The sequence below is a fragment of the Anarhichas minor genome, unplaced genomic scaffold, assembly GCF_050575085.1.
Source record: "Anarhichas minor isolate MPS153535 unplaced genomic scaffold, ASM5057508v1 ptg000140l, whole genome shotgun sequence".
NCBI classification, from domain to species: domain Eukaryota; kingdom Metazoa; phylum Chordata; class Actinopteri; order Perciformes; family Anarhichadidae; genus Anarhichas; species Anarhichas minor.
The window spans coordinates 460784-488678 of NW_027466586.1; the positions used below are offsets into that span (position 1 = coordinate 460784).

General features: G+C 37.7%; 1 protein-coding gene across 1 annotated transcript in view; it reads left to right on the forward strand.

The window, feature by feature from the left end:
* The first annotated feature begins 9146 nt into the window (after positions 1–9146).
* amdhd2 (amidohydrolase domain containing 2) overlaps positions 9147–27895 on the forward strand; it is a 35999-nt gene continuing 17250 nt past the window's right edge. Inside the window, exons 1-2 of the mRNA XM_076085186.1 lie at positions 9147–9469; positions 10693–10830. Of these exons, the coding sequence (XP_075941301.1) occupies positions 10748–10830 (83 nt within the window). The 5' untranslated portion in view covers positions 9147–9469; positions 10693–10747. The remainder of the gene's footprint in view (positions 9470–10692; positions 10831–27895) is intronic.

Sequence of the window (27895 nt, forward strand, 5' to 3'; positions counted from 1 at the left end):
ACCGGCATGACAAAGCCAGTTCTGGGGTGAGCAGTAAACCTGGGAAACTTCCAGAAGAGCTGTGGGAGTTCACCAGAGAGGCTCCTCCTCCAGCTCCACTCTTGTCGGGCGGCTGCTGGTGTCTGTGCCGGAGGACAGCAGCTACGGTAGGATTCATGGTGGTTACCGTGGATACCAACCAGTTCTACAGAAAAGAACATCAAAACATCGATTCAAACCGACTTCTGTAGCGTTAAAATATCAACTCCTTCTGGGGTTCATTACGCTGTGTTCAAATGCAATGGGACAATTTATACTGTAAACTCACGTATCATGAAACTTGTATCAGGTATTTACACTATTGAGATTCTTTTATTGATAAGCCGGGACAAAAGTTCAATTCAACTTGAGATTCGACCACTTCCTCTAATGGCTCCCAGCTCAACTGTTTACAGGATAATTGAAATGTAGGAAAACAAAGAGTTTAATTCTATTTTACTGCTGAGTTGCTGTATTTACCAGACTGAAGTTGGCCTTTTACTTTCCCAAAACCCAAAGCACCACTACACCAAGTAGTTATTGTGCTAATCTGTGAGCTGAACACGACCGTCATGGCACAATAAGAACTACTCTCAGAGATGTTTATATTTGTTATCTTAAAAGTAACTAAACCCCCCAAACCCCTTGTTTAAGCTGAAACGTCCCCCATTAACGGGGGGCTGATTTACTAACAGCAGAGACTGGCTCCATGTTAAAGTGGTCTACGTAGAGGTTATACAGATGTTTATTGATCAAGTGTTTGCTGGCGATAACACCAGTGTTTGAATCTAACCATCTTTCCCTGATGTTAACCAAGAGCTTTGAGAGCCAATATATAGTAAACATGTTTCATATGTTAATGATAATGTTTCCTCACAGTTGATCAAATAATCTCCATTATTACTCATGTATATCTTTCTAAATGCCTTTGCTGTTACATATATGAAGAAACGAGGCCCTCGTTAAACGTCAAACATCAAACGTGTGTTCTTGTTGTCCTCCGGGGTTCTGCAGTGTTCTGCTGTCCAGGTAACATGAAGGTGAGTGACTCACTGCAGTGACAGAACAATGGTCTCTAAACACCAGAGTCAGTTACCAAACATATTCTCAGTTTACACTCCCGTCTGCGACATTTCACACCAGCTTTGTGCATTGTTTCCTCCAGATATATACGGTCTGGGAGGAAAGAAATGTTCCTGCAGAAACATGTCTGTATACGTTTTGTTAAAATATACTGATGGCCTCTGTAGTATGGAAGCCCATCTCCACCACTGTGAGGAAAAAAATAAAGATCTCATAATTATGACTTACTATCTCATAATTCTCATAATTATGAGATAATATCTCATTATAATGACTTACAGGATCTTTATTTTTTCCTCACAGTGCTGGAAATGGGCTTCCATACTACAGAGAGTGGCGCTGATGCTGAGGGAAGATATGCAGCAGCTTAACTCGTCCTCACGGTCCTGGAGGAAGAGTCACCTGATGGAGGAAGAGTCACCTAATGGAGGAAGAGTCACCTGATGGAGGAAGAGTCACCTGATGGAGGTAGAGTCACCCGATGGAGGAAGAGTCACCCGATGGAGGAAGAGTCACCTAATGGAGGAAGAGTCACCCGATGGAGGTAGAGTCACCTGATGGAGGAAGAGTCACCCGATGGAGGAAGAGTCACCTAATGGAGGAAGGGTCACCTGATGGAGGTAGAGTCACCCGATGGAGGAAGAGTCACCCGATGGAGGAAGAGTCACCCAATGGAGGAAGAGTCACCTAATGGAGGAAGAGTCACCTGATGGAGGAAGAGTCACCTAATGGAGGAAGAGTCACCCGATGGAGGAAGAGTCACCTAATGGAGGAAGAGTCACCTGATGGAGGAAGAGTCACCTAATGGAGGAAGAGTCACCTGATGGAGGAAGAGTCACCCAATGGAGGAAGAGTCACCTCATGGAGGAAGGGTCACCTGATGGAGGTAGAGTCACCCGATGGAGGAAGAGTCACCCGATGGAGGAAGAGTCACCCGATGGAGGAAGAGTCACCTAATGGAGGAAGAGTCACCTGATGGAGGAAGAGTCACCTGATGGAGGAAGAGACACCCGATGGAGGAAGAGTCACCTAATGGAGGAAGAGTCACCTGATGGAGGAAGAGTCACCTAATGGAGGAAGAGTCACCCGATGGAGGAAGAGTCACCTGATGGAGGAAGAGTCACCTAATGGAGGAAGAGTCACCTGATGGAGGTAGAGTCACCCGATGGAGGAAGAGTGACCTGATGGAGGAAGAGTCCCCTGATACCTGCGTGTGCTGCTGAGGCGGCAGAGGCTGGTCCCTGTGGAGGGAAACGGACTGAACAAGCAAACATAAACAGAGACGTTGTGGCGGGGGGGGGGGGCAGGCTGAGCCCTGCATGTGTTCTTCTTGGCGGCCACAGTTGGACCTTGGCCCGGGCATGCACAGACCTGCCTCTACCCACAATGCTGGGCAGGAGACTCACCGAGCCGCTTGCAGGACTTGGACCAGGAAGAGCATAAACACGCAGCATCGTAGTAGCCTCCTCCACCTCGCTGCGTCTCTTAATGACCCCTTTCTTTTTTTCCATTCTCTCAAACACTCGTCAGATTCCAGCACACGGCTTTGGCCTCCGTTCACCACAGAGGATACTTTCTCTCTCTTTCCTCTCCTGCTCCCTTTTCCAAAACTTTAATTTGATTTCTTTATGTTCTTTGTCTGTTTTCACAGTGGAGGGTGAAAGCTTTTTTAAAAAGCTGCTGCTTTACATATCTTAGACTCGACGCCCTCAATAGGTGAGCTGCCGTGGCGACGGCAGTGAATAAAAGGGCCTCGTCCACACAACACCCGGTCAGGTCCGGTCCAAGCCATCCCATTAAAGAGTCCAATACTGTATGACCAAAGACCTGCAGAATTAATGACATGAACTCTGTGTTTACTGATAATTAGCAACATGCTAATGCTAATATTTATACCGTGCTAAGCTGACGTTAGCATTTAGCTTACAGTACAGCCTCTCAGACTGTAGTCTCTGTTCTTTCCCCCCCCTAAAATAAGGATGAAAACACTGCAGCTCTCAGTTTGGGTTTAATATGTGATCTAATAACCTGTAGAGTCGAGGAATGATTGACTTCACAAGAGGAAAGTGACGCCGCCGCCAACCGGCACTTTAAAAGTCAGCTTCCAACATTTGAACTCTTCAGACTTTTAACGTCACACAAGGAGACGTTATTATTTATTCACTGTCCAGATATGGATCCACCTTCAGATTCAAATTCAGATTTCAGCTGTGTGTGTGTGTGGGGGTGCGTGTGTGTGTGTGTGGGGGGGGGTGCATGTGTGTGTGTGTGTGTGTGTGGGGGGGTGCGTGTGTGTGTGTGTGTGTGGGGGGGTGCGTGTGTGTGTGGGGGTGCGTGTGTGTGTGGGGGTGCGTGTGTGTGTGTGCGTGTGTGTATGTGTGTGTGTGTGTGTGTGTTGCATTCTGCTGGTTATTATATAAGTTAATGGCTGAGCAGTGTGTCTATGAAGTTTATGACACCTTCTCCTCGTCTGTTCCTCAGCATCACTCCTGTCCTCTTCACAGCTGGGTGAGTCAGAGGGGGAGGTGTGTGTGTGTGTGTGTGTGTGTGTGTGTGTGTGTGTGTGTGTGTGTGTGTGTGTGTGTGTGTGTGTGCGGGGGGTGATCTTTACACCCCCCGCCAGGGATCAGACAAACACTTATTAACTGAGAGGAATGCAAACAGGCTGGAGCTGAGAGGCAGGACAGCATAGGGTGGAGGTGGGGGGTGGGGGTGGGGGCTTGAAGAAAGAGAAAGGAGAAAGAGGAGAACCCCCCCCCCCCCGTCTTTCTCCTCCCTTTACTTCTTGTAAACTCCCCTCCCAGGAGATTGATCATGAACAAAGAAGCTGCTGAGGCTGCAGACGGCCGTGATGAACACGGTGTTCATGAAGGACAGGAAGTGACATCACACTTGATTTCAACTTATTCCATTATTCTATTCTTTAACATTCATTACCCAGTTGTTTTTTTAAGTTAAGATAAGTCAAGCTAAATTAAGATAAGATAAGTTATGTTAAGATATGTCAAGTCAAGTTTAGATAAGAGAAGTTAAGTCAAACTCTTAATGAGCCGTGCATGCATAATGAGGCTTTTACCTGTAGAGTCAATCAACAGAGATTGATCAGAAAGTGTCATGTGATCGTGACCTGAATATCTTGTGATGGACTCTCTTCTGTGTTTGGATTCAGCTTCCTGTTTATCTCAGCTACCAGCTGTTGGAGACTATTGGTTGGTCCAGAGGAGCAGTGGGAGGCTGCAGAGGGAGTGTCGGCTGTCAATGAGGACAAATGACTACAGATTCAGCAGATTAGTGAAGTGAGTGGAGGAAAGAGAGGACACATCATGAGGACGTGTTGAACCTTTGTTTGCTAATGGCTTTGACGTTTTTACCCCAACTGTTTGCAAACGATCCAAAGCTCTCACGTCACATCAGAGGACGTCAGGGGGTTGAACTTCCTCCTCCTCAGAGTGACGATGAAGAGAGAACAGAACATCTGGAACACGGACTGAAGGGAAATGTGTTTGATGTGATATGTGATGTCCAAAGGGTCGGAAAAAAAGATGCAAGCAGAAGATGCAGCGATGCAAAGCCCAAAGATTTAGTGTTAGTTAAGATTAGTTAAGTTAAGTTAAGTTAAGTTAAGTTAAGTTAAGATAAGATAAGATAAGTTAAGTTAAGTTAAGTTAAGTTAAAACTAGAACCATCTGATAAATATTATATTATCGATATAATCAGCTGATATTAGTAAAAGAAGAAACATTGGCACCATCAGTTCCAGACATGGAACATTTCGGACAATTATATGTTTAAATGACGTTTATATAAAACTAAATATGAGACTTAATGTCTCAGATTCTGTTTGTTCTGAATACAAGAAGAGAGATTTTATTTTAAAACATGACTCGTCTCAAAACATCAGAATATTTTTGTATTTCATGAAATTTTTATTTATTTAGGAAACTTAAAGAACCTAATAAACGTCCTGAAAAGTTAAATGTTTACTGTAAAACGTTTAAACGCTGAAAGAAACATATTCAAATGTCTTGTTTGATTTCTCAAAGATGTTCAGTTTAATGTCGTAAAGAAACGTGTTTCTTCTGCAGCCTCCAGCTCGACCCCCCCCCCCCCCCCCCCCCATAAAGCGGACGCGGCGCCCCTGAACTCAGCACACACAAACTTGGCTGCTCATTGAGCTCCACCAACAAACCGGCGGGATTAAAGGAGTCGGGGTGCTGAAAGGCCACCACGCAGACTCTGGAGTTAAGCGTCCGTGAATGAGATGTGGCGACTCCAAAACAAAGCTACTGTGTCACTCAGAGGGGGAACGCTGACGTCACGACTCACAAAGGACCAGGGTGAGAGGGGGGGGGCAGTCTGTAAAATCCAGCAGGACGTCCTGGTTCTCCTCTCAAATATGCACCAGAGCTGCTGCCAAGTCTTCTTCTGTTTGTGTCCACACAGGAGCGTTTGCACTGTGTCCCGGTGGAGATGGACTCTCTGATCCATATTGGGGGGGTCTCTCATGGCCTCCTCATGGTCTCTCATGGTCTCCTCACGGCCTCCTCATGGCCTCCTCATGGGTGGCCTGGTTTGGCCGGAGGACTCTCGTAGTGGTCTCCATGGGGATGAGCAGGACCTGGGGAGGTATCCGGCTTACTGGAAACGTGGTTTATTGTTGACTTTCAGGAATGGGGGAGGGGGGGGGGTAACTGAAGCAGGGTTTGTGTGTGTGTGTGTGGGGGGGGGGGTTGCTGCACTTCCTGGTTCTTTTTGGTTTCTACTTCGTCCTGCTCACCTTACAGGTCACCAGCTTATACTGCCGTACATTTATGGAGAAATACTGCAAGTTAAAGTACTGTGGTTGAAGTATCAAAGGTACAAGTACTCCCTAAAGTACTTCCTAAACTAACACTTTATAACTTCAGACGATAAAGAAACATTCTCAGATTAAAAGACCTCCAGACTTTACAACATGAATTATAATGGAAGTTATAAAGATATCTACATGCTGTTTAATACGTGTACTTATGAAAGTACTTAGGCACACAAAGCCAGAACAGAAGTATCCAGAACTCAAGAGAGGTTTGTGTTTAAATGTTGTGCTTTAGCTCCCTCTCCTGCTCTGTAGCTTTAAGTACTGAATACTCACACACACACACACACACACATGCATACACGTGAAATACATTAAATTAAATTAAGCTGAGAATACTGCTGTACTTTTACTGCATGAAGGTGAGAATACTGCTGTACTTTTACTGCATGAAGGTGAGAATACTGCTGTACTTTTCCCGCTAGTCTGCTGTCTGGTTGTGAGGTCAGGCTGATCTGATATCAGCTCTTTGGCCTGAAGTTTCTCCTCAAAGTTCTCCTCTCAAACGGGTCTTGGGGTACATCCCAAGTCTCTTATTTGTCATTTCCAACTTTCGAACCGGGGATTGCTTCCGGTTTTAACTTCCGGTTCATGCGAGGATCACTTCCGGTTGAAACCGGTTCAACCGGAATCGAGGAAATGACAAATAAGAGACTTGGGATGTCATTTCCTCGATCCTCGATCCTCGCTTGAACCGGAAGTTGTTCTGCGCCGCTATATTGACGGCCGTCCCAAAGCTCTAATTCCTGCTCTGAGGAGCGAGGATGGAGGATGGAGGATGGACCTCTGAGGAGCCATGAGCGAGGACCCACGAGAACAGACTTCCAGGAAGTCTTTTAACGGCCGACACGCCCCCTCATTGTTCATCAGTCATGTGATTGGACGCTGCAGCCGATCGGACTGATGAGATTTTTTTCAACATGTAAACAGTGAAGACGGATCACAGATTAAACTCAAGATTAAACTTTATATTTGATTAGTTTTCTGATTCAACATCTGGTTTAAATAAATGTTCATTGTAGACTGAACAACAAAAGGACCACAAACAACTTTCTACATTTATTAGAAGAATCAGAATCGATTCTGCCCCAAGCTGAATCTATTTGAGGACACTGATTGGCTAAATTGGGGGCGACCGTGGCTCACTGTCTTAAGAGGGTTGTCTGGTAACCGCAGGGTAGTGTCCCTGAGCAAGACACTGAACCCCCGGCTCCCCGGGCGCCTGTCATTGGCAGCCCACTGCTCCCTATATACAGGGATGGGTCAAATGCAGAGGTCAAATTTCGTGTATATGTATATGACAATAAAAAGGGTTTCTATTTCTATTCTAAATTGTATGTCACACATTTATGTCACATCTTTAACCAGCAATTGGCTAAACTGCTTCATAGACCCGCCTCTTTTGGACAGTTTCTCCAGCGCCCCAGAGCTGCTGAGACGTGCACGCGCCGAGAGGACGTGCAGGAAAAGCATATATTTATGTAAAACTGTCTTTGTGCTACAAAGCCACACTGTATATTATCCATCGGGCTTAATCATACTAATAATCTTTATCCAAATGTTTGGCGCGCTTCTCCTCACACAGCGTTGCCAACAGCGCCGTGAAAAATACATCAAAACGTGCGGCCTGATCGGGAATAGTGTGCTATCTATTGTTCGGAGAGATTCACCCAGCGGTTTTCCAGCAAAATTTCCCCATTCACTTGAATGGGGTTCCGACGTGAAGAGAGCTTAAAAAAACACTTAACTTTGGGCCCATATTGACTAGCCGTACATTAACGTAGAAACATGATTCAAAGTTTAAAACGTAGACAGAACGCTGCACTTTATTGAGCCAAAGGGACATTTTGATAGCTAGCACAGTTTTCATGAAGTCACAGATTAAGTTTCAGGAAAAGTTTGGGTCTGTTTCAGATTTTATAATGGGTGTGTATTGCACGGCTCGTTAAGAGCTAGAGTGAGAGCATAACTGTCAGAGTGAAGCGGAGCAGGAAAATATTCTGTGATTTTTCCAAACAAATTGCTCCAGCTCCCACAATTTTTACTCTTGAAACACGATTTTGGCCAAAAAGCTTGGAAATGTGCTGGTCGCAGTAAAGTGTCTGTGGAATCCAACGGACTTACACATTTGGCTCAAAGAGCCACAGAGCGACATGAACTCCAACCAACTGCTCCATTAGACTCCATGTTAAATCTGACCACTCATTTCTCAAAGAAAGCAGACGGTACCAGTTTTGTCTATTGCTCTGGAGCTCACATTATTAACACCACAAACATAAAAAACACATCAGTGCGTTCGGCAGAGTCTTATCTTTCTCACGGTATCCATATTTTGGCACTCAGACTCCTGCTAATTTGTTAAAAGGAGGTTTTGTTCAAAATCACTGATTACTGTAATGTTTCTTAATCAGTCTGCCTCTAACACCAGGTGCGTCCTCACCATGGCAACCAGTTACACACACGCAGGCTCTCTCTCTCTCTCTCTCTCTCTCTCTCTCTCTCGCTCTCTCTCTCTCTCTCTCTCTCTCTCTCTGTCTCTCTCTCTCTGTCTCTCTCTCTCTCTCGCTCTCTCTCTCTCTCTCTCTCTCTCTCTCTGTCTCTCTCTCTCTCTCTCTCTGTCTCTCTCTCTCTCTCTCTCTCTCTCTCTCTCTCTCTCTCTCTCTCTGTCTCTCTCTCTCTCTCTCTCTCTCTCTCTCTCTCTATCATACAGTCATTCAGATTTTAGATATATTTAGAGAACCCCCCCTCCCATTTCAAAATAAAAGCTCCAGAGAGTGAATTCTAACTGGAATGCTTGTGATGAAGCCTGTCATTTAATAACCTCTGTGTTTGTGTGTCAAACATTATGAATATGTCTCCTCTCCCCCTCTCTCCCCCACCCAGTCCCACCCTTTCAAAATAAAAGCCCCATAGAGTAACTGTATCTTAACATGAAGCTCAGAATGAGGTTTGTAACGCTCCCATCATTTCCAAAGGCTTCTCAAACAAAGGTTTATATCTCAAATACAGAAATGATGGGAGCGTTAGCGCCCTCTGGTTTGTATTAAACTTTATTGACTTTGTACTTTCTCCAGAATAAAGGGTCAGAAGTGAGTTGTGTACAGTGCTCATCATCAGTGTACTTCAGGGACAGTTGGTTCTCGTGTTGTGATCAGCTGACCTGCAGCAGTCACATGACATCCGTTTCCCTCGTTTCTATTCGACGGACTCTTCAGCTTCAGGTCCAACACCAGACGAGTACTTTGATACTTCGGAACACTAGTTGGGTTATTTCTTTACCTGCTAATGACAAGAGAGTTGAATGAAAACACGGAATGGACGGTCGCTGAACTGGGTTATTAATATGCTAGTTTAATGTAGCTCGCTCCTGTATTTGTGTGGAAGAAGAGCGACGTGACGGTTGAACAAGTTTAAATTCTACTGGAATAAGTGTAGTATTGTGTATTTGGTGTACGCCGAATTGAGGACTGGACTGTACCGATCTTCGGACTACTTCCCTCTTTCCCTCTCAAGGTACGTGAAGTGTTCTCCGAGCTAACGACACCTTCAATTGGCTGTTTTCAGAATGGAGTTTGGATTTGTGCTCTTCACGCAGATAACAGACCAGAGCCACAAGTAGTAGTTTCCTAGAGACAGCCATGTAATAGTACACATGTAATGAGACCTGAAGGACGACAGTAAAGTAGATTCATGGGTATTCTGCTCGTTGCAACATTGAGAGCATAAAGATGATCAGGGGTCAAAGTCAGCTGCTGCACCTCCACGGATCAGATATCAGATCTCATCTAATCCTGGTGAATCATGCTCGTGATTATGGTTTTTAAATGTATAAAGGAAACCAGACACGTTCAGGAAAGATATGGTCTGCAGACTCAGTTTAGGGGAGTAAAAGCTGCTCATATGTGCAAATGAAGGAAGTGTTTGTTGAGAATAATTGGACTCAACATATCTGAAAAGTTAAGAAACATTTCCTGTGTGATGATTGGCTGCTTCTATTAGTCTCATGTGACAGTAAACTGAATATATTTGTTTGTTTGTACAAAAAAAAAACCTTGGATTTTAGGAAATAATGATGGAAATGTTTTACTTTAATTTACCCAGAAATACTGTATTTAAGTACAATTTACTTGTACTTTACTTGAGGCATATATTGTTACTGCACTACATTTATCTGAAAGCTTTAGTTACTTTACAGATTCAGAGTATTAACCAACTAATAAATGAAGTATTACTACAGATTAAACTACCAGCAGTATATAAAGTCAATCAAATTAGCTCCATCTTTAAAGTGTTGAACACAATAATCCATCAATAGTTATAACACTATAAAATATACATTATGCTGCATAGTGAGTACTTTTCATTTTGGTACTTTATTTCAATGCATATACTTTTGCTGAAGTAAGATTCTGAATGTAACAGAGTATTTCTACACTGTAGTATTAGTACTTCTACTGAAGTAAAAGATCGGAGTACCGTACTTCTTCCACCAGACACATTTTCTGACATGTTTTTAAAAATGCTTGTTAAAATGTCCCAGTGTGATTCTGTCCAAAGATATTCAGTTTGAGAGAAAGAAAAAACAATTAAAGGAATTTACTTGAAACATTCCTAAAACGATTAATTGATGGTGATGAAATTAATCAATCTATAAAATCTGTGGAGTTGCAGCCCACGGCAACAAAGTATTAAAATGTTTAACAACAGCGTTTCATTTGTTCTGCTGCATCTTTCAGTCCTCTGACGCTGAGTGGACGGAGTTTGTCTCCACCCGTCTGCTGAGAGATAAACATGCCGTCCAACAAGTCGGTGTCTGACGCTTCAATCACCCAGTTTATCAACTGTAGAATACTGAGAGAGCACCAGCTGCAGAGGTAACATTCAACATCAACACATAAAGGAACACTTCATCCTTCAGTTTATCACAAACATTCAACATCAACACATAAAGGAACACTTCATCCTTCAGTTTATCACAAACATTCAACATCAACACATAAAGGAACACTTCATCCTTCAGTTTATCACAAACATTCAACATCAACACATAAAGGAACACTTCATCCTTCAGTTTATCACAAACATTCAACATCAACACATAAAGGAACACTTCATCCTTCAGTTTATCACAAACATTCAACATCAACACATAAAGAAACACTTCATCCTTCAGTTTATCACAAACATTCAACATCAACACATAAAGAAACACTTCATCCTTCAGTTTATCACAAACATTCAACATCAACACATAAAGAAACACTTCATCCTTCAGTTTATCACAAACATTCAACATCAACACATAAAGGAACACTTCATCCTTCAGTTTATCACAAACATTCAACATCAACACATAAAGGAACACTTCATCCTTCAGTTTATCACAAACATTCAACATCAACACATAAAGAAACACTTCATCCTTCAGTTTATCACAAACATTCAACATCAACACATAAAGAAACACTTCATCCTTCAGTTTATCACAAACATTCAACATCAACACATAAAGGAACACTTCATCCTTCAGTTTATCACAAACATTCATCATCAACACATAAAGGAACACTTCATCATTCAGTTTATCACAAACATTCATCATCAACACGTAAAGGAACACTTCATCCTTCAGTTTATCACAAACATTCAACATCAACACGTAAAGGAACACTTCATCCTTCAGTTTATCACAAACATTCAACATCAACACATAAAGGAACACTTCATCCTTCAGTTTATCACAAACATTCATCATCAACACGTAAAGGAACACTTCATCCTTCAGTTTATCACAAACATTCAACATCAACACGTAAAGGAACACTTCATCATTCAGTTTATCACAAACATTCAACATCAACACGTAAAGGAACACTTCATCCTTCAGTTTATCACAAACATTCATCAACACATAAAGGAACACTTCATCATTCAGTTTATCACAAACATTCATCAACACATAAAGGAACACTTCATCATTCAGTTTATCACAAACATTCATCATCAACACATAAAGGAACACTTCATCCTTCAGTTTATCACAAACATTCATCAACACATAAAGGAACACTTCATCATTCAGTTTATCACAAACATTCATCATCAACACATAAAGGAACACTTCATCCTTCAGTTTATCACAAACATTCAACATCAACACGTAAAGGAACACTTCATCCTTCAGTTTATCACAAACATTCATCATCAACACATAAATGAACACTTCATCATTCAGTTTATCACAAACATTCAACATCAACACATAAATGAACACTTCATCCTTCAGTTTATCACAAACATTCAACATCAACACATAAAGGAACACTTCATCCTTCAGTTAATCACAAACATTCAACATCAACACGTAAATGAACACTTCATCCTTCAGTTTATCACAAACATTCAACATCAACACGTAAATGAACACTTCATCCTTCAGTTTATCACAAACATTCAACATCAACACATAAAGGAACACTTCATCCTTCAGTTAATCACAAACATTCAACATCAACACGTAAATGAACACTTCATCCTTCAGTTTATCACAAACATTCAACATCAACACGTAAATGAACACTTCATCCTTCAGTTTATCACAAACATTCAACATCAACACATAAAGGAACACTTCATCCTTCAGTTTATCACAAACATTCAACATCAACACATAAATGAACACTTCATCATTCAGTTTATCACAAACATTCAACATCAACACATAAAGGAACACTTCATCCTTCAGTTTATCACAAACATTCAACATCAACACATAAATGAACACTTCATCATTCAGTTTATCACAAACATTCAACATCAACAAATAAATGAACACTTCATCCTTCAGTTTATCACAAACATTCAACATCAACACATAAAGGAACACTTCATCCTTCAGTTAATCACAAACATTCAACATCAACACGTAAATGAACACTTCATCATTCAGTTTATCACAAACATTCAACATCAACACATAAAGGAACACTTCATCCTTCAGTTTATCACAAACATTCAACATCAACACGTAAATGAACACTTCATCCTTCAGTTTATCACAAACATTCAACATCAACACATAAAGGAACACTTCATCCTTCAGTTTATCACAAACATTCAACATCAACACGTAAATGAACACTTCATCCTTCAGTTTATCACAAACATTCAACATCAACACGTAAATGAACACTTCATCCTTCAGTTTATCACAAACATTCAACATCAACACGTAAATGAACACTTCATCCTTCAGTTAATCACAAACATTCAACATCAACACATAAATGAACACTTCATCCTTCAGTTTATCACAAACATTCAACATCAACACGTAAATGAACACTTCATCCTTCAGTTTATCACAAACATTCAACATCAACACATAAAGGAACACTTCATCCTTCAGTTTATCACAAACATTCAACATCAACACGTAAATGAACACTTCATCCTTCAGTTTATCACAAACATTCAACATCAACACGTAAATGAACACTTCATCCTTCAGTTAATCACAAACATTCAACATCAACACGTAAATGAACACTTCATCCTTCAGTTTATCACAAACATTCAACATCAACACGTAAATGAACACTTCATCCTTCAGTTTATCACAAACATTCAACATCAACACATAAATGAACACTTCATCCTTCAGTTTATCACAAACATTCAACATCAACACATAAAGGAACACTTCATCCTTCAGTTAATCACAAACATTCAACATCAACACGTAAATGAACACTTCATCCTTCAGTTTATCACAAACATTCAACATCAACACATAAAGGAACACTTCATCCTTCAGTTAATCACAAACATTCAACATCAACACGTAAATGAACACTTCATCCTTCAGTTTATCACAAACATTCAACATCAACACGTAAATGAACACTTCATCCTTCAGTTTATCACAAACATTCAACATCAACACATAAAGGAACACTTCATCCTTCAGTTAATCACAAACATTCAACATCAACACGTAAATGAACACTTCATCCTTCAGTTTATCACAAACATTCAACATCAACACATAAAGGAACACTTCATCCTTCAGTTTATCACAAACATTCAACATCAACACGTAAATGAACACTTCATCCTTCAGTTTATCACAAACATTCAACATCAACACGTAAATGAACACTTCATCATTCAGTTTATCACAAACATTCAACACATAAAGGAACACTTCATCCTTCAGTTTATCACAAACATTCAACATCAACACGTAAATGAACACTTCATCATTCAGTTTATCACAAACATTCAACATCAACACATAAAGGAACACTTCATCCTTCAGTTAATCACAAACATTCAACATCAACACGTAAATGAACACTTCATCCTTCAGTTTATCACAAACATTCAACATCAACACGTAAATGAACACTTCATCCTTCAGTTTATCACAAACATTCAACATCAACACATAAAGGAACACTTCATCCTTCAGTTAATCACAAACATTCAACATCAACACGTAAATGAACACTTCATCCTTCAGTTTATCACAAACATTCAACATCAACACATAAAGGAACACTTCATCATTCAGTTTATCACAAACATTCAACATCAACACGTAAAGGAACACTTCATCATTCAGTTTATCACAAGCATTCAACATCAACACGTAAAGGAACACTTCATCCTTCAGTTTATCACAAGCATTCAACATCAACACGTAAAGGAACACTTCATCCTTCAGTTTATCACAAACATTCAACATCAACACGTAAATGAACACTTCATCATTCAGTTTATCACAAGCATTCAACATCAACACGTAAAGGAAACACTTCATCCTTCAGTTTATCACAAGCATTCAACATCAACACGTAAAGGAACACTTCATCCTTCAGTTTATCACAAACATTCAACATCAACACGTAAATGAACACTTCATCATTCAGTTTATCACAAACATTCAACATCAACACGCAAATGAACACTTCATCCTTCAGTTTATCACAAACATTCAACATCAACACGTAAATGAACACTTCATCCTTCAGTTTATCACAAACATTCAACATCAACACGTAAATGAACACTTCATCATTCAGTTAATCACAAACATTCAACATCAACACGCAAATGAACACTTCATCCTTCAGTTTATCACAAACATTCAACATCAACACGTAAATGAACACTTCATCATTCAGTTAATCACAAACATTCAACATCAACACGCAAATGAACACTTCATCCTTCAGTTTATCACAAACATTCAACATCAACACGTAAATGAACACTTCATCCTTCAGTTTATCACAAACATTCAACATCAACACGTAAATGAACACTTCATCCTTCAGTTTATCACAAACATTCAACATCAACACATAAAGGAACACTTCATCCTTCAGTTTATCACAAACATTCAACATCAACACATAAATGAACACTTCATCATTCAGTTAATCACAAACATTCAACATCAACACGCAAATGAACACTTCATCCTTCAGTTTATCACAAACATTCAACATCAACACGTAAATGAACACTTCATCCTTCAGTTTATCACAAACATTCAACATCAACACGTAAATGAACACTTCATCCTTCAGTTTATCACAAACATTCAACATCAACACATAAAGGAACACTTCATCCTTCAGTTTATCACAAACATTCAACATCAACACGTAAATGAACACTTCATCCTTCAGTTTATCACAAACATTCAACATCAACACGTAAATGAACACTTCATCCTTCAGTTTATCACAAACATTCAACATCAACACGTAAATGAACACTTCATCCTTCAGTTTATCACAAACATTCAACATCAACACATAAAGGAACACTTCATCCTTCAGTTAATCACAAACATTCAACATCAACACGTAAATGAACACTTCATCCTTCAGTTTATCACAAACATTCAACATCAACACGTAAATGAACACTTCATCCTTCAGTTTATCACAAACATTCAACATCAACACATAAATGAACACTTCATCCTTCAGTTTATCACAAACATTCAACATCAACACATAAAGGAACACTTCATCCTTCAGTTAATCACAAACATTCAACATCAACACGTAAATGAACACTTCATCCTTCAGTTTATCACAAACATTCAACATCAACACATAAAGGAACACTTCATCCTTCAGTTAATCACAAACATTCAACATCAACACGTAAATGAACACTTCATCCTTCAGTTTATCACAAACATTCAACATCAACACGTAAATGAACACTTCATCCTTCAGTTTATCACAAACATTCAACATCAACACATAAAGGAACACTTCATCCTTCAGTTAATCACAAACATTCAACATCAACACGTAAATGAACACTTCATCCTTCAGTTTATCACAAACATTCAACATCAACACATAAAGGAACACTTCATCCTTCAGTTTATCACAAACATTCAACATCAACACATAAAGGAACACTTCATCCTTCAGTTAATCACAAACATTCAACATCAACACGTAAATGAACACTTCATCCTTCAGTTTATCACAAACATTCAACATCAACACGTAAATGAACACTTCATCCTTCAGTTTATCACAAACATTCAACATCAACACGTAAATGAACACTTCATCCTTCAGTTTATCACAAACATTCAACATCAACACTTAAATGAACACTTCATCCTTCAGTTTATCACAAACATTCAACATCAACACATAAAGGAACACTTCATCCTTCAGTTAATCACAAACATTCAACATCAACACGTAAATGAACACTTCATCCTTCAGTTTATCACAAACATTCAACATCAACACATAAAGGAACACTTCATCCTTCAGTTTATCACAAACATTCAACATCAACACATAAAGGAACACTTCATCCTTCAGTTAATCACAAACATTCAACATCAACACGTAAATGAACACTTCATCCTTCAGTTTATCACAAACATTCAACATCAACACGTAAATGAACACTTCATCCTTCAGTTTATCACAAACATTCAACATCAACACGTAAATGAACACTTCATCCTTCAGTTTATCACAAACATTCAACATCAACACGTAAATGAACACTTCATCATTCAGTTTATCACAAACATTCAACACATAAAGGAACACTTCATCCTTCAGTTTATCACAAACATTCAACATCAACACGTAAATGAACACTTCATCATTCAGTTTATCACAAACATTCAACATCAACACATAAAGGAACACTTCATCCTTCAGTTAATCACAAACATTCAACATCAACACGTAAATGAACACTTCATCCTTCAGTTTATCACAAACATTCAACATCAACACGTAAATGAACACTTCATCCTTCAGTTTATCACAAACATTCAACATCAACACATAAAGGAACACTTCATCCTTCAGTTAATCACAAACATTCAACATCAACACGTAAATGAACACTTCATCCTTCAGTTTATCACAAACATTCAACATCAACACATAAAGGAACACTTCATCATTCAGTTTATCACAAACATTCAACATCAACACGTAAAGGAACACTTCATCATTCAGTTTATCACAAGCATTCAACATCAACACGTAAAGGAACACTTCATCCTTCAGTTTATCACAAGCATTCAACATCAACACGTAAAGGAACACTTCATCCTTCAGTTTATCACAAACATTCAACATCAACACGTAAATGAACACTTCATCATTCAGTTTATCACAAGCATTCAACATCAACACGTAAAGGAAACACTTCATCCTTCAGTTTATCACAAGCATTCAACATCAACACGTAAAGGAACACTTCATCCTTCAGTTTATCACAAACATTCAACATCAACACGTAAATGAACACTTCATCATTCAGTTTATCACAAACATTCAACATCAACACGCAAATGAACACTTCATCCTTCAGTTTATCACAAACATTCAACATCAACACGTAAATGAACACTTCATCCTTCAGTTTATCACAAACATTCAACATCAACACGTAAATGAACACTTCATCATTCAGTTAATCACAAACATTCAACATCAACACGCAAATGAACACTTCATCCTTCAGTTCATCACAAACATTCAACATCAACACGTAAATGAACACTTCATCATTCAGTTAATCACAAACATTCAACATCAACACGCAAATGAACACTTCATCCTTCAGTTTATCACAAACATTCAACATCAACACGTAAATGAACACTTCATCCTTCAGTTTATCACAAACATTCAACATCAACACGTAAATGAACACTTCATCCTTCAGTTTATCACAAACATTCAACATCAACACATAAAGGAACACTTCATCCTTCAGTTTATCACAAACATTCAACATCAACACATAAATGAACACTTCATCATTCAGTTAATCACAAACATTCAACATCAACACGCAAATGAACACTTCATCCTTCAGTTTATCACAAACATTCAACATCAACACGTAAATGAACACTTCATCCTTCAGTTTATCACAAACATTCAACATCAACACGTAAATGAACACTTCATCCTTCAGTTTATCACAAACATTCAACATCAACACATAAAGGAACACTTCATCCTTCAGTTTATCACAAACATTCAACATCAACACGTAAATGAACACTTCATCCTTCAGTTTATCACAAACATTCAACATCAACACGTAAATGAACACTTCATCCTTCAGTTTATCACAAACATTCAACATCAACACGTAAATGAACACTTCATCCTTCAGTTTATCACAAACATTCAACATCAACACATAAAGGAACACTTCATCCTTCAGTTAATCACAAACATTCAACATCAACACGTAAATGAACACTTCATCCTTCAGTTTATCACAAACATTCAACATCAACACGTAAATGAACACTTCATCCTTCAGTTTATCACAAACATTCAACATCAACACATAAATGAACACTTCATCCTTCAGTTTATCACAAACATTCAACATCAACACATAAAGGAACACTTCATCCTTCAGTTAATCACAAACATTCAACATCAACACGTAAATGAACACTTCATCCTTCAGTTTATCACAAACATTCAACATCAACACATAAAGGAACACTTCATCCTTCAGTTAATCACAAACATTCAACATCAACACGTAAATGAACACTTCATCCTTCAGTTTATCACAAACATTCAACATCAACACGTAAATGAACACTTCATCCTTCAGTTTATCACAAACATTCAACATCAACACATAAAGGAACACTTCATCCTTCAGTTAATCACAAACATTCAACATCAACACGTAAATGAACACTTCATCCTTCAGTTTATCACAAACATTCAACATCAACACATAAAGGAACACTTCATCCTTCAGTTTATCACAAACATTCAACATCAACACATAAAGGAACACTTCATCCTTCAGTTAATCACAAACATTCAACATCAACACGTAAATGAACACTTCATCCTTCAGTTTATCACAAACATTCAACATCAACACGTAAATGAACACTTCATCCTTCAGTTTATCACAAACATTCAACATCAACACGTAAATGAACACTTCATCCTTCAGTTTATCACAAACATTCAACATCAACACGTAAATGAACACTTCATCATTCAGTTTATCACAAACATTCAACACATAAAGGAACACTTCATCCTTCAGTTTATCACAAACATTCAACATCAACACGTAAATGAACACTTCATCATTCAGTTTATCACAAACATTCAACATCAACACATAAAGGAACACTTCATCCTTCAGTTAATCACAAACATTCAACATCAACACGTAAATGAACACTTCATCCTTCAGTTTATCACAAACATTCAACATCAACACGTAAATGAACACTTCATCCTTCAGTTTATCACAAACATTCAACATCAACACATAAAGGAACACTTCATCCTTCAGTTAATCACAAACATTCAACATCAACACGTAAATGAACACTTCATCCTTCAGTTTATCACAAACATTCAACATCAACACATAAAGGAACACTTCATCATTCAGTTTATCACAAACATTCAACATCAACACGTAAAGGAACACTTCATCATTCAGTTTATCACAAGCATTCAACATCAACACGTAAAGGAACACTTCATCCTTCAGTTTATCACAAGCATTCAACATCAACACGTAAAGGAACACTTCATCCTTCAGTTTATCACAAACATTCAACATCAACACGTAAATGAACACTTCATCATTCAGTTTATCACAAGCATTCAACATCAACACGTAAAGGAAACACTTCATCCTTCAGTTTATCACAAGCATTCAACATCAACACGTAAAGGAACACTTCATCCTTCAGTTTATCACAAACATTCAACATCAACACGTAAATGAACACTTCATCATTCAGTTTATCACAAACATTCAACATCAACACGCAAATGAACACTTCATCCTTCAGTTTATCACAAACATTCAACATCAACACGTAAATGAACACTTCATCCTTCAGTTAATCACAAACATTCAACATCAACACGTAAATGAACACTTCATCATTCAGTTAATCACAAACATTCAACATCAACACGCAAATGAACACTTCATCCTTCAGTTTATCACAAACATTCAACATCAACACGTAAATGAACACTTCATCATTCAGTTAATCACAAACATTCAACATCAACACGCAAATGAACACTTCATCCTTCAGTTTATCACAAACATTCAACATCAACACGTAAATGAACACTTCATCCTTCAGTTTATCACAAACATTCAACATCAACACGTAAATGAACACTTCATCCTTCAGTTTATCACAAGCATTCAACATCAACACGTAAAGGAACACTTCATCCTTCAGTTTATCACAAACATTCAACATCAACACGTAAATGAACACTTCATCATTCAGTTAATCACAAACATTCAACATCAACACGCAAATGAACACTTCATCCTTCAGTTTATCACAAACATTCAACATCAACACGTAAATGAACACTTCATCCTTCAGTTTATCACAAGCATTCAACATCAACACGTAAATGAACACTTCATCATTCAGTTTATCACAAGCATTCAACATCAACACGTAAAGGAACACTTCATCCTTCAGTTTATCACAAACATTCAACATCAACACGTAAATGAACACTTCATCCTTCAGTTTATCACAAACATTCAACATCAACACTTAAATGAACACTTCATCCTTCAGTTTATCACAAACATTCAACATCAACACGTAAATGAACACTTCATCCTTCAGTTTATCACAAACATTCAACATCAACACGTAAATGAACACTTCATCCTTCAGTTTATCACAAACATTCAACATCAACACGTAAAGGAACACTTCATCCTTCAGTTTATCACAAGCATTCAACATCAACACGTAAATGAACACTTCATCATTCAGTTAATCACAAACATTCAACATCAACACGTAAATGAACACTTCATCATTCAGTTAATCACAAACATTCAACATCAACACGTAAATGAACACTTCATCATTCAGTTAATCACAAACATTCAACATCAACACGTAAATGAACACTTCATCATTCAGTTAATCACAAACATTCAACATCAACACATAAATGAACACTTCATCATTCAGTTAATCACAAACATTCAACATCAACACATAAATGAACACTTCATCATTCAGTTAATCACAAACATTCAACATCAACACGTAAATGAACACTTCATCATTCAGTTAATCACAAACATTCAACATCAACACGTAAATGAACACTTCATCATTCAGTTAATCACAAACATTCAACATCAACACGTAAATGAACACTTCATCCTTCAGTTTATCACAAACATTCAACATCAACACGTAAATGAACACTTCATCCTTCAGTTTATCACAAACATTCAACATCAACACGTAAAGGAACACTTCATCCTTCAGTTTATCACAAGCATTCAACATCAACACGTAAATGAACACTTCATCATTCAGTTAATCACAAACATTCAACATCAACACGTAAATGAACACTTCATCATTCAGTTAATCACAAACATTCAACATCAACACGTAAATGAACACTTCATCATTCAGTTAATCACAAACATTCAACATCAACACGTAAATGAACACTTCATCATTCAGTTAATCACAAACATTCAACATCAACACGTAAAGGAACACTTCATCCTTCAGTTCATCACAAGCATTCAACATCAACACGTAAATGAACACTTCATCATTCAGTTAATCACAAACATTCAACATCAACACGTAAAGGAACACTTCATCCTTCAGTTTATCACAAACATTCAACATCAACACGTAAATGAACACTTCATCATTCAGTTAATCACAAACATTCAACATCAACACGTAAATGAACACTTCATCATTCAGTTAATCACAAACATTCAACATCAACACGTAAAGGAACACTTCATCCTTCAGTTTATCACAAGCATTCAACATCAACACGTAAAGGAACACTTCATCCTTCAGTTTATCACAAGCATTCAACATCAACACGTAAATGAACACTTCATCATTCAGTTAATCACAAACATTCAACATCAACACGTAAATGAACACTTCATCATTCAGTTAATCACAAACATTCAACATCAACACGTAAAGGAACACTTCATCCTTCAGTTTATCACAAGCATTCAACATCAACACGTAAAGGAACACTTCATCATTCAGTTAATCACAAACATTCAACATCAACACGTAAAGGAACACTTCATCCTTCAGTTTATCACAAGCATTCAACATCAACACGTAAATGAACACTTCATCATTCAGTTTATCACAAACATTCAACATCAACACGTAAATGAACACTTCATCATTCAGTTTATCACAAGCATTCAACATCAACACGTAAATGAACACTTCATCATTCAGTTTATCACAAACATTCAACATCAACACGTAAAGGAACACTTCATCCTTCAGTTTATCACAAGCATTCAACATCAACACGTAAAGGAACACTTCATCCTTCAGTTTATCACAAACATTCAACATCAACACGTAAATGAACACTTCATCATTCAGTTTATCACAAGCATTCAACATCAACACGTAAAGGAACACTTCATCCTTCAGTTTATCACAAACATTCAACATCAACACGTAAATGAACACTTCATCCTTCAGTTAATCACAAACATTCAACATCAACACGCAAATGAACACTTCATCCTTCAGTTTATCACAAACATTCAACATCAACACGTAAATGAACACTTCATCATTCAGTTTATCACAAACATTCAACATCAACACGTAAATGAACACTTCATCATTCAGTTCATCACAAGCATTCAACATCAACACGTAAAGGAACACTTCATCCTTCAGTTTATCACAAACATTCAACATCAACACGTAAATGAACACTTCATCATTCAGTTTATCACAAGCATTCAACATCAACACGTAAAGGAACACTTCATCCTTCAGTTTATCACAAACATTCAACATCAACACGTAAATGAACACTTCATCATTCAGTTTATCACAAACATTCAACATCAACACGTAAAGGAACACTTCATCATTCAGTTTATCACAAGCATTCAACATCAACACGTAAAGGAACACTTCATCCTTCAGTTTATCACAAGCATTCAACATCAACACGTAAAGGAACACTTCATCCTTCAGTTTATCACAAACATTCAACATCAACACGTAAATGAACACTTCATCATTCAGTTTATCACAAGCATTCAACATCAACACGTAAAGGAACACTTCATCCTTCAGTTTATCACAAACATTCAACATCAACACGTAAATGAACACTTCATCATTCAGTTAATCACAAACATTCAACATCAACACGCAAATGAACACTTCATCCTTCAGTTTATCACAAACATTCAACATCAACACGTAAATGAACACTTTATCCTTCAGTTTATCACAAACATTCAACATCAACACGTAAATGAACACTTCATCATTCAGTTAATCACAAACATTCAACATCAACACGTAAATGAACACTTCATCATTCAGTTTATCACAAACATTCAACATCAACACGTAAAGGAACACTTCATCCTTCAGTTTATCACAAACATTCAACATCAACACGTAAATGAACACTTCATCATTCAGTTTATCACAAGCATTCAACATCAACACGTAAAGGAACACTTCATCCTTCAGTTTATCACAAACATTCAACATCAACACGTAAATGAACACTTCATCATTCAGTTTATCACAAGCATTCAACATCAACACGTAAAGGAACACTTCATCCTTCAGTTTATCACAAACATTCAACATCAACACGTAAATGAACACTTCATCATTCAGTTTATCACAAACATTCAACATCAACACGTAAAGGAACACTTCATCATTCAGTTTATCACAAGCATTCAACATCAACACGTAAAGGAACACTTCATCCTTCAGTTTATCACAAGCATTCAACATCAACACGTAAAGGAACACTTCATCCTTCAGTTTATCACAAACATTCAACATCAACAAGTAAATGAACACTTCATCATTCAGTTTATCACAAGCATTCAACATCAACACGTAAAGGAACACTTCATCCTTCAGTTTATCACAAACATTCAACATCAACACGTAAATGAACACTTCATCATTCAGTTAATCACAAACATTCAACATCAACACGCAAATGAACACTTCATCCTTCAGTTCATCACAAACATTCAACATCAACACGTAAATGAACACTTCATCCTTCAGTTTATCACAAACATTCAACATCAACACGTAAATGAACACTTCATCCTTCAGTTTATCACAAACATTCAACATCAACACGTAAAGGAATACTTCATCCTTCAGTTTATCACAAACATTCAACATCAACACGTAAAGGAACACTTCATCCTTCAGTTTATCACAAACATTCAACATCAACACATAAAGGAACACTTCATCCTTCAGTTTATCACAAACATTCAACATCAACACATAAAGGAACACTTCATCCTTCAGTTTATCACAAACATTCAACATCAACACATGAAGGAACACTTCATCCTTCAGTTTATCACAAACATTCAACATCAACACGTAAATGAACACTTCATCATTCAGTTTATCACAAACATTCAACATCAACACGTAAAGGAACACTTCATCATTCAGTTTATCACAAGCATTCAACATCAACACGTAAAGGAACACTTCATCCTTCAGTTTATCACAAGCATTCAACATCAACACGTAAAGGAACACTTCATCCTTCAGTTTATCACAAGCATTCAACATCAACACGTAAATGAACACTTCATCATTCAGTTAATCACAAACATTCAACATCAACACGCAAATGAACACTTCATCCTTCAGTTTATCACAAACATTCAACATCAACACGTAAATGAACACTTCATCATTCAGTTTATCACAAACATTCAACATCAACACGTAAAGGAACACTTCATCATTCAGTTTATCACAAGCATTCAACATCAACACGTAAAGGAACACTTCATCCTTCAGTTTATCACAAGCATTCAACATCAACACGTAAAGGAACACTTCATCCTTCAGTTTATCACAAACATTCAACATCAACACATGAAGGAACACTTCATCCTTCAGTTTATCACAAACATTCAACATCAACACGTAAATGAACACTTCATCATTCAGTTTATCACAAACATTCAACATCAACACGTAAAGGAACACTTCATCATTCAGTTTATCACAAGCATTCAACATCAACACGTAAAGGAACACTTCATCCTTCAGTTTATCACAAGCATTCAACATCAACACGTAAAGGAACACTTCATCCTTCAGTTTATCACAAGCATTCAACATCAACACGTAAATGAACACTTCATCATTCAGTTAATCACAAACATTCAACATCAACACGCAAATGAACACTTCATCCTTCAGTTTATCACAAACATTCAACATCAACACGTAAATGAACACTTCATCATTCAGTTTATCACAAACATTCAACATCAACACGTAAAGGAACACTTCATCCTTCAGTTTATCACAAACATTCAACATCAACACGTAAATGAACACTTCATCCTTCAGTTTATCACAAGCATTCAACATCAACACGTAAAGGAACACTTCATCCTTCAGTTTATCACAAGCATTCAACATCAACACGTAAAGGAACACTTCATCCTTCAGTTTATCACAAGCATTCAACATCAACACGTAAAGGAACACTTCATCCTTCAGTTTATCACAAGCATTCAACATCAACACGTAAATGAACACTTCATCATTCAGTTAATCACAAACATTCAACATCAACACGCAAATGAACACTTCATCCTTCAGTTTATCACAAACATTCAACATCAACACGTAAAGGAACACTTCATCATTCAGTTAATCACAAACATTCAACATCAACACGCAAATGAACACTTCATCCTTCAGTTTATCACAAACATTCAACATCAACACGTAAATGAACACTTCATCATTCAGTTTATCACAAACATTCAACATCAACACGTAAAGGAACACTTCATCATTCAGTTTATCACAAGCATTCAACATCAACACGTAAAGGAACACTTCATCCTTCAGTTTATCACAAGCATTCAACATCAACACGTAAAGGAACACTTCATCCTTCAGTTTATCACAAGCATTCAACATCAACACGTAAATGAACACTTCATCATTCAGTTAATCACAAACATTCAACATCAACACGCAAATGAACACTTCATCCTTCAGTTTATCACAAACATTCAACATCAACACGTAAAGGAACACTTCATCCTTCAGTTTATCACAAACATTCAACATCAACACGTAAAGGAACACTTCATCCTTCAGTTTATCACAAACATTCAACATCAACACATAAAGGAACACTTCATCCTTCAGTTTATCACAAACATTCAACATCAACACATAAAGGAACACTTCATCCTTCAGTTTATCACAAACATTCAACATCAACACATAAAGGAACACTTCATCCTTCAGTTTATCACAAACATTCAACATCAACACATAAAGGAACACTTCATCCTTCAGTTTATCACAAACATTCAACATCAACACATAAAGGAACACTTCATCCTTCAGTTTATCACAAACATTCAACATCAACACATAAAGGAACACTTCATCCTTCAGTTTATCACAAACATTCAACATCAACACATAAAGGACCACTTCATCCTTCAGTTCATCACAAACATTCACATCAACACATAAAGGAACACTTCATCCTTCAGTTCATCACAAACATTCACATCAACACATAAAGGAACACTTCATCCTTCAGTTCATCACAAACATTCACATCAACACATAAAGGAACACTTCATCCTTCAGTTAATCACAAACATTCAACATCAACACGTAAAGGAACACTTCATCCTTCAGTTTATCACAAACATTCAACATCAACACGTAAAGGAACACTTCATCCTTCAGTTTATCACAAACATTCAACATCAACACGTAAAGGAACACTTCATCCTTCAGTTTATCACAAACATTCAACATCAACACGTAAAGAAACACTTCATCCTTCAGTTTATCACAAACATTCAACATCAACACGTAAAGGAACACTTCATCCTTCAGTTTATCACAAGCATTCAACATCAACACGTAAAGGAACACTTCATCCTTCAGTTTATCACAAACATTCAACATCAACACGTAAAGGAACACTTCATCCTTCAGTTTATCACAAGCATTCAACATCAACACGTAAAGGAACACTTCATCCTTCAGTTTATCACAAACATTCAACATCAACACATAAAGGAACACTTCATCCTTCAGTTTATCACAAACATTCAACATCAACACGTAAAGGAACACTTCATCCTTCAGTTTATCACAAACATTCAACATCAACACGTAAAGAAACACTTCATCCTTCAGTTTATCACAAACATTCAACATCAACACGTAAAGGAACACTTCATCCTTCAGTTTATCACAAGCATTCAACATCAACACGTAAAGGAACACTTCATCCTTCAGTTTATCACAAACAT